Source organism: Ruditapes philippinarum, unplaced genomic scaffold (assembly GCF_026571515.1).
Source record: "Ruditapes philippinarum isolate M1 unplaced genomic scaffold, ASM2657151v2 ctg752_1_1_1_1, whole genome shotgun sequence".
NCBI classification, from domain to species: Eukaryota; Metazoa; Mollusca; class Bivalvia; order Venerida; family Veneridae; genus Ruditapes; species Ruditapes philippinarum.
Genome location: NW_026865967.1, coordinates 406,139 through 420,967, shown reverse-complemented (window position 1 = coordinate 420,967; position 14,829 = coordinate 406,139). Strand labels below are relative to the sequence as shown.

General features: G+C 29.9%; 3 protein-coding genes across 4 annotated transcripts; 1 reads left to right on the top strand and 2 right to left on the bottom strand.

Annotated features, from left to right (window-relative positions):
• The first annotated feature begins 11 nt into the window (after nucleotides 1-11).
• LOC132730884 (uncharacterized) lies at nucleotides 12-7,028 on the top strand. 2 transcript variants are annotated; one of them, XM_060716965.1, is made up of 9 exons: nucleotides 12-983; nucleotides 1,659-1,834; nucleotides 2,211-2,391; nucleotides 2,627-2,860; nucleotides 3,099-3,225; nucleotides 3,774-3,983; nucleotides 5,273-5,332; nucleotides 5,706-5,927; nucleotides 6,895-7,028. In XM_060716965.1, the coding sequence occupies exons 1-7, from the start codon at nucleotides 354-356 to the stop codon at nucleotides 5,329-5,331; spliced, it is 1,617 nt and encodes a 538-aa protein (XP_060572948.1). In that variant the 5' UTR covers nucleotides 12-353; the 3' UTR covers nucleotide 5,332; nucleotides 5,706-5,927; nucleotides 6,895-7,028. The 2 variants fall into 2 exon arrangements, with proteins under 2 accessions (XP_060572948.1, XP_060572947.1); XM_060716964.1 differs by having other exon boundaries at nucleotides 5,258-5,332.
• A 3,750-nt stretch (nucleotides 7,029-10,778) lies between these two features.
• Nucleotides 10,779-12,036, bottom strand: LOC132730893 (putative ATP-dependent DNA helicase Q1). Its single transcript, XM_060716977.1, has 3 exons — nucleotides 11,906-12,036; nucleotides 11,406-11,619; nucleotides 10,779-11,216 (listed from the first exon to the last, which is right to left on the bottom strand). Exons 1-3 carry the CDS (start codon nucleotides 12,034-12,036, stop codon nucleotides 10,779-10,781), a joined length of 783 nt encoding a protein of 260 aa, XP_060572960.1.
• Nucleotides 12,037-13,399: 1,363 nt separating this feature from the next.
• LOC132730885 (uncharacterized) lies at nucleotides 13,400-14,394 on the bottom strand. The gene has a single exon (XM_060716966.1). The coding sequence runs from the start codon at nucleotides 13,933-13,935 to the stop codon at nucleotides 13,432-13,434; it is 504 nt and encodes a 167-aa protein (XP_060572949.1). The 5' UTR covers nucleotides 13,936-14,394; the 3' UTR covers nucleotides 13,400-13,431.
• Nucleotides 14,395-14,829: the final 435 nt, after the last annotated feature.

Here is a 14,829-nt window from a genome sequence, read left to right as displayed (position 1 = left end):
GAAACTTGAAAATTTACTGTGGAGTGTTACCATAACAAAAATCAGGATATGTAATATTGTCCTGTGGCATTTCCTGTAGATTCTAAACTAATTTTGAGCCTCTCTTATTTGACAAACTTTTTCCTCTATTTCATGATGTTTCCATCACTGTTAGTTACATTTATTTATATGATTATTTCTGGCTGTTAGTTTACACTGCTGTATAATTTTTACAGCAGCACAAATGCTTAGCTAAATATTTTAATGTAGATCTGATACTCCTCTGGTTCAGTGTTGATTCACCTTTTTTTTAAATTTCTTAAACACTTTTTGAGTCTACTACATTTTTTTGGTTAATTATTTATTTATTCATTATGTTTACACCAAAGAAAAAGGTGCCAGAAAATTGTTTTCTTTGTGACCGTAAACGGTTTTATAGTGTTGATGGGAAAAATTCCTTTGATATTTTATCAAAATTGTCATTAATTTGTAAAACATCTGACAACTCATTGGAATCCGTTCTCCTTGACAGGGATTATGGAATTTGCAGGTCCTGTTTTGATAATATTGATACAACATTCACTTATGTAAAATCTTTAAATAAAAAAATTTCTGAATTAACAAAAGAAGAACCGACAAGTCGTTTTAAACGTATGTCATCAAGCCCATCAACACCTGAATCTCAGAGTCAGACAACCATTAGAAATTATTCTAAAAATTTCAAAAAAACTAGAAGGACTTTATTTATATCTAATGTGTCAAATAAACCAGCAGTAAATGCAGAGTTTTCTCGCCTGCCAGTCCAAAGTTCCTTTTCTATTACGTCCACTTCAACCGTTGACCATGAATACAGTTTGAAACCTGAAAATGCACATACTTCTAGTAAATTTTCAGGGTTGGGTCAATCTGGGTCAACCCTAGGAATATTGAAAACATGTTTAAAAGGAGAGGCATCAAACAGGCCCTCTATTTCAGAAACTGTGAAGAAGATATTTTCTAATCCAGTAATATATTCCTATTTAAACTTATTTTATTCTTTTTTATTTATCTGGTGGTTTTCTTTACCTGTATTTAACAGATTTATTTTTCAGTTTTCAAATAAGTTGTAAAAACACAAAAAGAGCATTTTAATGTACTTTCATGATTTCCAATATATATACGCTCTTTTAATACCACCCATACCAGGTACCTATGATTTCAACTTAAGAAGAGAAAACTGAGTTTCCAAGACAGTGTCTGTGCTAAAATCCAAGAACAATGCAAAAATAATTAGTGCTTTTTTCATATACTTAAAATCTGTATAACATGGGTACAGATTTTCAGGCATTTGTAAATGTAGTATGAAATTCAAGTTTTCATGCACATGATAATTTAAAACCACAAGCCGTAGAGGCAATACTAATAACTGTACCTATAAACCCTAACAATGTATTATTGGCAAACATTATAGAGGGTAACTAATATGCATAAGCATTAACATTTTTTGTTAATTTTAAGATATTGAACATTTGCTAAATTTGTACTTTAATTTAATTAATTTCCCCCTTTGGAAATATGTACCTCTAAAACATGAATTTGAATTAATTATTGTATTTCTTAGCAGTTCGAGCTCAAACATTCAATATACATATTTTTATAATCTACACTATCATATCTATATTGTTATTATTTGATTTCAGGTGTTATTAAAAGCTGTAAAATCTAAATTAATTGATGATATTGATAAAGAATGTTCCATTCTTGTTTCAAACAATCCTGCATTATGTAGTGTATTGTCACGATACAGGAGTGTGAAGAGTTTAGTTGATAATGGAGATAATCTGATAGATGAAATTATATTAGAAATATCCACAAGGTAGGTCTTCTTTTCAAAACTGTCATGAAAAGAACATTTTCAGAATAATTTTTAAAATGTTACTTTTCATAATTGAAACCATAATGTACATTTGATAAACTTTCAGCTTGAGTAGTGGGGCTTTAATGTAATACTGGGATAAAGTTTTAGGTATGACTTCAAATCTCATTAACCACAAGTACAGTAACTTTAAATTGATGGTCACTATTAGAAAAATCATATCTGTAACTAAGTTTTAAAGTCAAGTAATTCAATTGAAATATTAATTTTTGTGGATACCCACATTATGTACGCTATTTCTACTTTCAGACATAGCTGTGACTTCATTGATCCTGTAAAGAATAGAAATTAATATCATTATTTTGTATTTTAATAGAATTCCATTTGTTTTGGACCTACTCACAGTGATGACCACTGCAGGAAAAGAGCCAGCAGAGAGTAAGATTGCACCTGTTGCTGCAGCGTACTCAATTCTGATGAATTCGAGAAATAACCAGCTTTCTGCTTGGCACAGGATGACCACTTTTGTAGCAATAAAAGGTCACTTGGATGACTCAGTAAGCAGTTTTTACATTTTGTATTTTTACTTATATTGATAATGATAAATATTGATCATATTCGATAATTTATAAATAATTGATGCAAACATATTTTAACATATATATTTGGTGTTAAACATTTTACTTAAATGCTGAAACTAAAAGGAATGTAAATGTATATGGACGTATACTAGTTTTAATGGATATTTATAGCAGTAACAATCTAGTAAGATCATTTTGTTGTCTAATACAGGCTTTAGTGCGATTGAACCACTTAAGCCTCACTATGTCTCCATCATCAAAACTTCGACTGCTTGATGAAGCTGGCGAATTAATGAATGCTGGTATAGCTAGCAAGGTTATCACCAACCCATTGGTAAAGATAACAGGGGATAACCTTGACATATATGTTCGCACTGGACACCAATCAATGGATAGATCAAACAAGGATCTCCATTTATTTGTTTCAAACATTATATTTAGCAGGGTATGTTTTATATCTAAGAATACTAAAATTGAATTATTCTACTTGCTTCTTAAATCTTCATATTAAATGATCATTGTAAACTAATTTATTGTGTTAATCAATTTATATACATGTCTATTATACAATTAAGCACATCAGTTTGAATAGTTAACTATTGTTAATTCAAAGAAATTTTGAATAAGATTTATATATCTATGACAAATTTACATGTACTTATCAATTACAATATACCTATCAGATTGCAAAACCCGGACAGTACAGCCTAGTTGCTGACCCATATCCGTTATCAAGTTTACAGCCAGAAATGTTTTTTCCAAGGGGCCATTTTCAGCAGACTCTTAGGAATACTTACTGCATACTTCTGGGTCAGCACTTTCTTATTACAATTTATCTTAAAATGCATTCTTAAATTACTTAATTCATTATTTCTTTCATTACACTGAAATGGAGATCTTTCTTTTTGATTTAAGTTTTTGCATGATATTGTTGAATTTCAAGAACTATTCTTATTACACTAATTGTTTAACATAATCATTAAACATGTGATGTAACCACTATAAAATCTGACGCGCTGACAATAAGTACGGAAACAAATCAGGCGCAATTTTGCTTAATGTCAGGTACGGCAGCATTTATTTGTTTATGTCGTGTTAGAATCAAAATAATATATCCAAATCGGTGATTTTATCGCTGGGAAACATCACTGTTTGTCGTTCGGATGCGCATCATTATATCACTCGGGCTACGCCCTCGTGATATAATTCCTCGCATCCGAACTCCAAAAAGTGATGTTATTGAGCGATAAAATCACAGTTTGGGATATATTATTTCTTAAAAAACATTTATTTATTTATTTTTCTTTGGAAATTTCACAGCCACATGAAATATAACATTGATTGCTTAATGTATTTAGGAAGGATGTTATCAGAGTTGAAAGCATTCAGTTGGTTAAAACCTGTGCTTCCAGCTCACATCTATCACCCATACCATACACAAATGAGTCAGAAATCTCATGTGTATCAACTACCAATAATGCTGAAGAATGAAGCCAAGCATGAAGAATGTGTAGACATCATGGATGAATATGAAAGTACACTTGGTGAAATTTTTACCAAAGCATTCGGTAAGTTTCCTTTTTCTTTTACTTCTATCAAAACTTGTCAGATGCATAGTTTTGTTAGTTAAAAATCAGGATTGGAAAATACTGTAATTCATATGTTTGAAATCTTTATAGAATTTTCTGATAATACACTCTTATACTGTATACAGTAAAAAGTCTTTGAAAAAACAAAAAAACAATCCTGATTTCCAGTTACACAAATGGTTATGGCAGTCACAATAAAATGAAATTTATGGTTATCATTAAGGGATAAAGCCTCAAATATCAAAGTTATGGTATCACAAAACTTTTTTTCTGCCAAAAAGTCAATCCTTAAAGCTTTAAAATTAAAATTTCCTCAGCTGGTTTGTTCTTTTTTTGAAAAATTGACACACAAGGCTTCAAAACTGAATAAATGTTTCTTTTATGTAGAGAGAGCAAAATTGTTTGATGATGTCATTACAAATTTAGAACATAATTAAACTTGTGGATATATAGACATTTAACTACAAATGGGAGATTTACAAACTAACTAGTATTACCAACTTTACTAACAGGAAACGTGAAATGTGGCTAAAGGTTACTAAGAAAGTGTAGATAGCATGCACTTCACCTTGATAACAGTCACAAAGTCTCGGCAGAATGTTAGAAAAGTATTGAGAATTTTAACAGAAAAAGAGAACCTTGCTTTTTGAGTCTGTTAAAATTTCAGTGTCCACAGCCATAGTTAGTTACTGTACTAAGAACTTGTGTGACAAAAATTTTGCCCCAAAGAAGAGAACAAAACATCTTTCTTTCTTTCAGTTTTTACTTATTTAATAATTTGATAATTATGTGTACATGTATATACATGTATATGATTATTATATGACAAAAATACTTCTCTTAACATTTCAGTTTTTATAAATAATCAACAATCATGTATTAAAAAAATTAGTCATTTACTTTATATGTTTTCAATAACTTATATGCATAACAGTGATACATGCACATGAAAAATTTGGCTGAAGCATCAAATCTTTAAAAGTTCATTTTATCATGATTGTGAATTTTTAAAATACCACATATTTAATGTTCTAAAGATTTTTAACAATGTTGCTTAATTCATGTTCAAAATTTATTTTTGTGTTTAATCAATCTCGACTTTTTAAGTAGAAGTCAAGCAATTGCTGGAGTCATGTTGTTGCTTTCATGTATTCCCTTAGAAGTGTTTGACTTTGAAAATAAGAGGAAGTTGAGGATGGCATCTGTTTGACATTGCCATTGAATCTTGTTCATTGTTACTTTAATGTTTTTAGTGCGTGTTATTGTAGCAATGATGACAACTGTTATACTGGTACTGGATATTTCATGTCAAATTGAATATCTATGAGGTATGCAGGTTTTCTTTTTCATATTTTTAGCTTGTTTTGAAAAATAAGTCTAGCCGTTTTGCTGTTGTCTTTTCTCAAGAACTTAAATATAGTCAAATACTCAAACTTTTAATCAATAGGGCACCTGAAAATTTCTTACAGTAGAGCTGGATAGTCATCAAACTTAGTTATTAGTACTTCCTGCCTTATGCCCCTTTTTCACATTGAACATGATGATCTAAGTTTTCTTCTAGTGCCATTTTAATCTAAAAGAGCTAAGAAATTCATATAATTTACAACTGAAATGCGTAATACCTATAACATTCCTGTATTTGCTCATTTTAGTCATTGTCATTATCTGACAAGTCTAGCAATTCTTGTTTTATTTTTTTAGGATCTGAAGATCTCCTTCAGAAATTTAAAGTTCCCGTTGGTGGAGATCAATTAACTAGAGTGCGCCTAGAGGAAGCAAAGAACTTGAGGTCTCTTGCAACAACCAGGAAAAAAAGATTTGAAAATTTAGACCCAATAATAATTGAGTTCTGGCATATGAAACAAGATTTCTTGGAGGTATTTAAAGTCTGAACTAGAACATTGTTGAATTGAGGAAATTTTAGTAAGTAACTTGCTTTAGGTTGATTGGACTTATAAGTAAGTCTCAGTATGGACAGATGTTTTTTTATAAGTAAAAAAATCATCCATCAATGACATTTTACAAGGTTTACTACTCCTCCTCTTTAAAAACTAAATCAAAATTTTTATGGGGAATGATAAGCTTTATTAACTTTTTCAGTTGAAATTTGTAAAAACTCATATAAGGTAGACCATGGGTAATGGACACTATAAGAAAGTGTTAAATTGACAACATAGGACAGTTATATGTCTTAAAGTCCCATGTATGCAAAATTTAAATAAAATTTTCTATATGGTTTATGAGTTAGGGATACTTTTCTGAACAAAAACTATGCTATTAGAAAGGTTATTATTCATAAATGAGGAAACTGTAAATAATTGATAATATCATAATGAAAAATATTTTCCTATTGCTCATTGTAAAGAAAAAAATTACACAAGCAAAATGATTGTATAAAAATGTTACCCTGTCCCCACCTAATTTGAACTCTTATTTGACAATTTCCCCTAAAATCTAACACAAGGAGGTTTGTCTAAAGTATATTGGTTGATCATGGGAAATATAATTTTTTTTTACCATGTAGGTTTTCTTTTATTAAACTTTAGAAATATCTGGTATCATATTTGCTATTAATATTTGGTATTAATTAGCAAATAAATACCTACAATAATTTTAAATTAAAAATCAAACACTTTTTTCTTTCATAAGGAATCTGATAGATACTGGTACATAAATAATGTTAAAAAAAAAAAAAGGATGAAAAAAATTTCTGCTTATGAAGTTTGAAACAAGCCCCTCATTTTCAATGCAGTTGACAAGTGATTCTAAAGCCTATTTAAAACTCTTCAAAGTGGAGGTAATGCATTACCCATGGTTTACATTAACAGAATTTTTCAATTACACTGCTAGTTTTCTGAAATTTTATAACATTGCATAAATTTTATTCCAGAAATGCTATAAAGAACTGTTTAAAACATCAACTCTTCGCCAGCCAGGAACCCTTTACCACTACAAGGCTAAGCTTCAGCGTAGTGATGTTAACGGAAAGGTAAAGGGTGCCTTTAAATCACATCATGATTTTTTACTCCTTATTGGCAAGCAGATGATCATAGAGCAATTCTTAGAGTATTTCGGTATGGAAAATAGATTGTCAGAGCCAACTAAAAATGTGCCGACTGTATCCAGGTCTGTTCTTGACCGTGACAGAGAGATGAATAGTATGCTTGATAAGTTTATGTCCAATTATGGGTACCTTAATGCCTACCATGAAACAAGCGACATCAAATCTGTGGACATTTCAGATACAGTATACAATTACTCGAGCAATTTATGTCACTGGGTCCTTCAATTGATGATGATGGAAGATGTAGTCAAGGAAGGGGACATTTTTAGACTAATACCATGTGTCATGTATACAATGCCATTCTTTTTTGCGCATTCTAGGCTGTCTAAGTACTTCGAAGAATGTTTGGACTTCCTATTAAAAACCCAATTTCTTCTTAGCCCAATGCAGCGAATACAAGTGTTGGAAGGTGCTTTCACTAATATTAGGGGTGGAGTAGGTAATAACATTGAGAGCGATTTAGCTCAAGAGATATCTGTTTGCAATCAAAAAGACCTTATTAGATCTCTTGGTGCTAATAAATCCGAAAAGGCAATCTTGAGAAGTACAAGGGCAGCAGATACTGTTTCTCTAATTTGTGAGCATGTTGATTCATCAGTTAATTTGAAAAAAACTGGTTCAAAACACAATATTCCAAAGGCAGAGAAAGATGAACAAGTTGTAAGTGCATCCTTGCGTGATCTGAAACCTTTTAAGAAAATTGAAGGAAGATCATGTGGAGGACTTCAAAGTATTTTATCTTCATCTCTTTTGAAAATAGATAATGAAGATTTCAAATACCGGATAAACCAAGTTGTTTCAAGACTTTATTATGGACAAACCAGTTGTACCTCATATGATTCTGAAGGTAATAATGATGATGACTATTAGTAATTTTAAAGAGAACTGAATGGGTATAGATGTATAACAGAATTTCTGGAATGTTTTGAATAAAATGATATTATGCAAGCCTCAGGTGAACATTCAACAAGTATTATAAATCTAATATAGAATGTAAATGAATATCATAGACTTGTATTGTAAAAAAATGGTGTAACTCTCCAGGAACGATGGTTAGGAAACTACCCGCCTATATGAGTGAAATACTTTTGGAAGAAGGCGTAAAATGAAACAAACAAACAAACAAACAAAATAAAAATTATGTAAGACATGTAACTCTTTCCTTTAGGTAAAAATTGGCCAACCCTTGAGGTCATTTAGTTAAAATACAAAACTTGACAACCTTTTTTAGAAACGACAATGTCAAGAGCTTAGATATATGTCATAGCAGACATTTACAAATATTAAATGATTATATGGCCCTGTTATATAACATTTCACTAGAGGTAGTAGTGGTATGTTATGAATCAGACAATTTTTTTTTTATCTGTCTACAGAATATGGATTTTTTTCAATGTCCAAATTAGCCAGATGACATATTTATGTAAGTTTCAGTCTTTAAGTGCTGTTTTTAAGTAAAAGTACTTTTCTTGGAAAATTTGTATATAAATGTATGGACTTATTTAGAGGTAAACTTTGATATACTCTATATTTACATTATATTGAAATGGAGATAAATTAGTGTATTGGATATATAGGATATATACGGTGGTCAGTGCTCAGTATAGTAGCTAGAACTTCATGGTGTATGTAAGAGTGTTTTATTACCTACATGAAATATATACATGTGTAGTGATTTAATATAGTTTACTTGTTTTGCCATTTAGCAGCAACATAAAAAATGGGTATAAGCATAAATATGCTTGTAAATGTTTTCTTTATGTAAAGAAAACATCTGGCAATGATTCAGTTCTTATAAGGGTATTTTGGTCTTTACCCTATGTATATACATATACTGGTTTATAAATGTATTGTGAAAGATTGGATGCATATCATTAATATGCATCTTTCTAGATATGTTAAAGTTTGTTTAATATGTTAAGATTTTTTTTATTATATTGGTCATTATAATAATATAATAGATGATTGCCCATTCTGTGAATGAGTACAAGAAAATGAGTACCATTTTGTACTAATTTGTCCAGTCTACTCTAATTTAAGACAAGCATACATGAGTGATTATTTCTGGAAATAATATAAAACATTATAATCTCAGGTCAACATGTGATACAATTAAGAAATTAGCAACTTTTTTAATTATAAAGCGCTTAAAGAAAGTTATCAATTTTTGCCTATGTTAAGATAATTAGTACCTGTACTTTTCCATTGATAAATGTTGCACTTAGAGAATGTTATTATTTCATTTGTCTATGTTTAGATAACTTGTACCTTATAATACTACTTCTATGTAAAATGTTGTCATTTTGTTGTACACATAAAAGTTATATTTATCTGAAACCATTAGTACAGAATTTAAATACATGTAGTCAAATTTTAGGGAACAGAAACTATATTTCTCGCTGGTTATCTGTTTAAACCTAATTATTAAAAAAAATGAAGATTGTAAATGTCCTCCAGAAGGCAGGGTCAGAAGCCTTTTCATAACATACACATTAGACAACATCAACATTTTGTTAAAATAAAAACCATATCATGTATACCAAACGTTTTTATATTCGGTGGTTCTAGACAAGATTTTTCATAGAATTTTAGCAACAAATTGTTTACAATGACAATGGTACGTAATAAAATGTGTACATTGTACTTTTGTACTCACAGTAAAGAATAATTATTTTACATTTATCTTGGGAATGTCATAAAATTCAATCCCTCTTCTAAAAATGTGAAATATACATAATATTGTTGATTTTTTCTATTGCAAATCATTAATTATAAGATCTGAAGAGAAATTATTCATCTTTGAATAATTTCTCTTCAGAATAAATTAATTACAATACATTCAATGAAAAATGATAATGTAAAGACATTGTTCACTTCTACTATTTCAGACAATTGTTCATACCTTACAAATTGTTGTTTTTGTTTCTGTCTTTATATATATAATGTGTTAAGTGGAATTGTAGATAATTATAAAATACATTTCAAATACATGCAACAATGACATTTCAAATTACATACAGCAATGGCATTTAAAATAACATGCAGCCAAGACATTTCAAATAACATACATCAATGCCATTTCAAATAACATACATCAATGACATTTCAAATAACATGCATCAATGCCATTTCAAATAACATACATCAATGCCATTTCAAATTACATACAGCAAAGACATTTCAAATAACATGCAGCAATGACATTTCAAATAACATACATCAATGACATTTCAAATAACATACATCAATGGCATATTAGCAAAAATCATTGTAAATACACCAGAAATAAAACTACCCCTGTTCCTCCTTAATATTGTATATAATGTTGTAATAATGTGGTAGAAAAGCATTTTCACAAATGCAATCTTGTTTTATTTCATTTATGCAGCATGTGTTAATTTAAATAAATGACCCAATTTGATATAATTAGTAAATCTATTAAGCATTGAAGAATGTGACCTTTTAAATTTGATAGCACTTAATCTCAGATGAGGGATAAAGACCAATTTATAATGGCACTCTTTTATAGAGACCTAAAATATACATAAAACAAGAGTATTTTTGACTTAATCAGTAGCACAAATGACTTTAAAATCCCAAATCAAGGTGAGATAATTAGACCTGCTTAGTTACTTTTGTGTTATCCACTGCTGAAAATAATCAAAATTTCTCATTTCATGTAAAGATAAATGATTCAAGTGTTGCACATATTATATAATCTGAACATTTTCATCAAATGCTCCAGATTCAGCTAATTTTTTCAACTCCTCGTCCAAACAAAAAGAACAGCATTTCTCTGCAGGAATGTTACATGATTTGGAAAAACCAAAAGTTTTTAGAAGCATTTCACGAAGACATTTATTGTTGGTGGAACAATACTCTACTATGTCATCCTGGATACCAGGCAGATTTTTTGCAATGTCTCTTTTGTTGTAGTAAAGAGTAGCCGTGCTACTTTGGTCTCTTCTGCCTGCTCTCCCAATTTCTTGCAAGTATTGTGAGAGATTGCGGGGTGGTTGGGCATGTATAATTCTCACAACACTTGGGGGATCAAACCCCATTCCTGCTACTGAGGAAGTCAAAACTAATCTTATTCTTGGACTTTGTTTGTGTAGGTCATCAATTGTAGTATTCATTACTTCTTTATCCTGTTTAGAAAATAACACAGCATAACATGATGACTTTATGTCACATTTACCAAATAAGTATTTCAAATAAGCAGCAGCTTGACTTATATAAAACAAAGGCATAAAAAGTAAAGTAACAGGGAAACTATGTTGATTTTGATGAAGCTGGTCACATTCTGTCTTATATATTTCTTCGTAAATCATATTTACATCAGTATCTTTAATCTTTTCAATTTTCTTCAGAAAAATATTTTTTCGATCTGGGCTTTCTTGAATAATGACAGGATTGGCAAGTCCAATTGTAGATGGTAATTTATGTATCTGTTTACATGTAAGTGTTCCACTTAAAGCAATGAAGGGAACATCTGTGAATATTGCAGGAAGAGTTTTTATCTTCTGGAAGGTTTTCCTGAATTGTTCACCCCTGGAAAAATATTAGAGTTAAAATCTTACAAAATTACCAAATACATAATGTAGATGATAATATTTTTTTGTTGTTGCTTGATAGCTTTGTATTCAGTCTTTAACTATTGCAGTATTTTTAAAATGTTAATGATATTTTATTCACATGTTATGACCAATTAATTTAAAAAACAATTTGTGTTAATTGTTGTTTAAAATGCATGTTATTTGGTCATTTTAATATAACTATTGATAAAAGAAAATTATATTATGATATGCCAGTGTTTATTATTTATCTATTATCATACAATTTTTGTACAAGATCATGCTTCCAGAAAAAGAACATATTCTTGCTGAGATTTGAACTCAGATCTCTTTCCACACAGTGAAAAGGATTTTTCATTAAACTACAAGAATTGAAGCAGCTGTCTTGAAGCATGGTTTTGAAAGGTATGATAGTATTTAGAACATTAGAGCTGTCACACAGGAGACAGCGAAGCTCCAATAATTAAATTAAAATACTGGAAGCAGTAAGGAAGACAAAACTATGAAAGAAAAATAATTAGGATTTAAATATATTTCTTTAAATATATTAACATAAATTTCAAGTTCAAGGAGGAATAATTCTGGAGATAGTCACACTAGAGTTATGGACCTTGTCACACAACATTTATGTAATGATAAGAAATATATATTTGAAGTTTGAAGAAGATTACCTTAAAAAGTAAAGAAGTTATTATATTTATTAAAAAAATTCTAAGTTCAAAAGGAGATAAATCTGAAAATATTGCAACAAGAGTTATGAACCTTGTCACATAAGATCTAGTTGATGATAAGGAATATGTATTTGAAGCTTTAGGTAGATATCTTTAATACTAAAAAAATTATAGCAAACAAATAGCATTTTTCAAGTAAAAAAATCTAAGTTTATAAGGAGAAAATTTTTGCAACATTGGCGTAGAGTTGGGAACCTTGTCACATAAGATGTGGTTAATGATAAGGAACATATCTTTAAAGTATTAAGTTGATCCCTTAAGAAATAAAAAAGTAACAGAAAAAAATTTTGTTAAGGAAAATTCAAAGTTCAAGGGGAGATAAATCTGAAAATATTGGTGCTAGAGTTATGAACCTTGTCGCATAAGATGATGATAAGGAACATAATTATTGGAAGTTGATACCTTAAGAAATGAAAAGTTATAGTGAAAAATATTTTACTGCAACAAAACTTTAAACTGAAATGATTTGACGCAGATGCCAGGGCGAGTAGGACATCTCTCCATATACTTCGTATATGCGAGCTAATAATGTTGTATAAGACTACAATGCAGTTATCAATCCTGATATAATATAGTGATTTAATGATTTGCATTGGAACAAAAAACAGTGATTCTATCAGGTGATTAGGATTAGGATAATTATTTATTTGATTCTAGTAGGGCATCATGCCATACATGATATAAATATTAATTGCACCTGATTTATTTTGTCGCTTTAAATGGTTATGTCACATGTTTAACGGTTATGTCACATGTCTAAATATATAAAGGCAACAATAATTTTGTTGCATAATAACAAAATCCTTGGGTCCTTCTATTTTCAATTTTCAATAGTGAAAATGCGGGTCTAATGTTTGAAATAACAATAACATATCAGGACTTTGTATAGTTAATGAAAAAATTAATTCATACAAAATGTACGTACCCTTAAAATTTAAAGAGTCAAACTCGTCAGGAATTAAGTTTAATCAGACAGATGACTACAATGAATTACATAATATGTTATAATATCATACATCATGATGGTACAGGAGGTTACACACTTTTACTAGGTCAATTTAGGATATAAGTTTTAATTGAAGTAAATGCAAAACATACCATTGTTCTACTACATGGCATTCGTCAATAAATACTGCAGCCAGCCTTTCAATGAAAGATTGCTCTTGCAGCAATACCTTTCCAAAGTCTGTATTCAGTATAGTCTCTGGGTGTGAAAATATAATCGAATATTTGCCATCAATTATTCCTGTTAAATCTACTTCTGAATTCCCATCACAAAATGGTAAAATGTAGGATAATTTACCATGGTCTTGTAACTTTTTAAGTTGGTCCTCCTGAATTATATTAAGTGGAGATATGACCAAGACCACAGTCCTGCTTCGTCCCATCCTCTCCATAATGCTTGGCAGCATCTGGTAAATAAGGCTTTTGCCATATCCGACTGGTAAATTAACTAAAACATCTCGACCTTCAATGATATGGTTCAGACATTCTAGCTGTTTTGGTTTTAATGAAAATGATGGATTTAATTCTTTTAAACATTCAGATATTACAGAGGTCATAATTTCAAACTAGAAGTGCTTCACTGATGAAAATATCATTGTGGTAACACTCCAAGTTTCTGCCGTCAATGTCCTACAAGTAATACTGGTCTGATAATTCTGATCCCAAACTACACAACCTGAAAAAAAACACATTAAGTTGAGAACATATATGACATAAAATTACATGCACAGCTGAAATTCAATACATCCATGCCATTTTTCTGCAAAAAAAAGTTTGAAAAATCAGGAAAATATAAACTTAATAGATTTTTTTTTCTTTGAGAAAATTATCTTTCTTCCACAGCTGTCTCTTCTCAAATATGTAGCTATTTCAACTTTAGTCAATTGACACAGACACAGTCACATTTAATAAATTTCAAATAGATTTTTATGTATACTAGTTACCTCCCCTTTTAAAACCTTTTTTTCAATTTCTGTATGTAATATTTTGATAAAATTTCACCATTAATTTGGCAAATGCGTATCATAAATCCTTATCCAAATTTATTGAAAAAAAAGCAAGATTTGAAAATTTTACCTTAAGGTACCACTCCACATTACATTTTAAATTCCTGCATTCAATGTCTTACAAGCAAAATGTCTGATAATTCTGATTTCCAAACTACACAACCTGGAAAAGTAAACACATTTTGTTGAGAACATATTTGACATAAAATTGCAAATCTACTTTGAAATTATCTTTTGTGTTATAGTAAGACAGTCAAAAAAAAATTTGAAATTCATTCCATTTATACCGGTACCCAAAATCAGTGCGAACAATCTACAATAAATCTTCCATTAAGGTACCACTCCACATCAACAGTAAAATTCAAGTTCTTGCTGTCAATGTCCTACAAATTGATTAATGGAGGCTAAGGTACAATGGAGGAAACATACCAGGTTACAAACCAT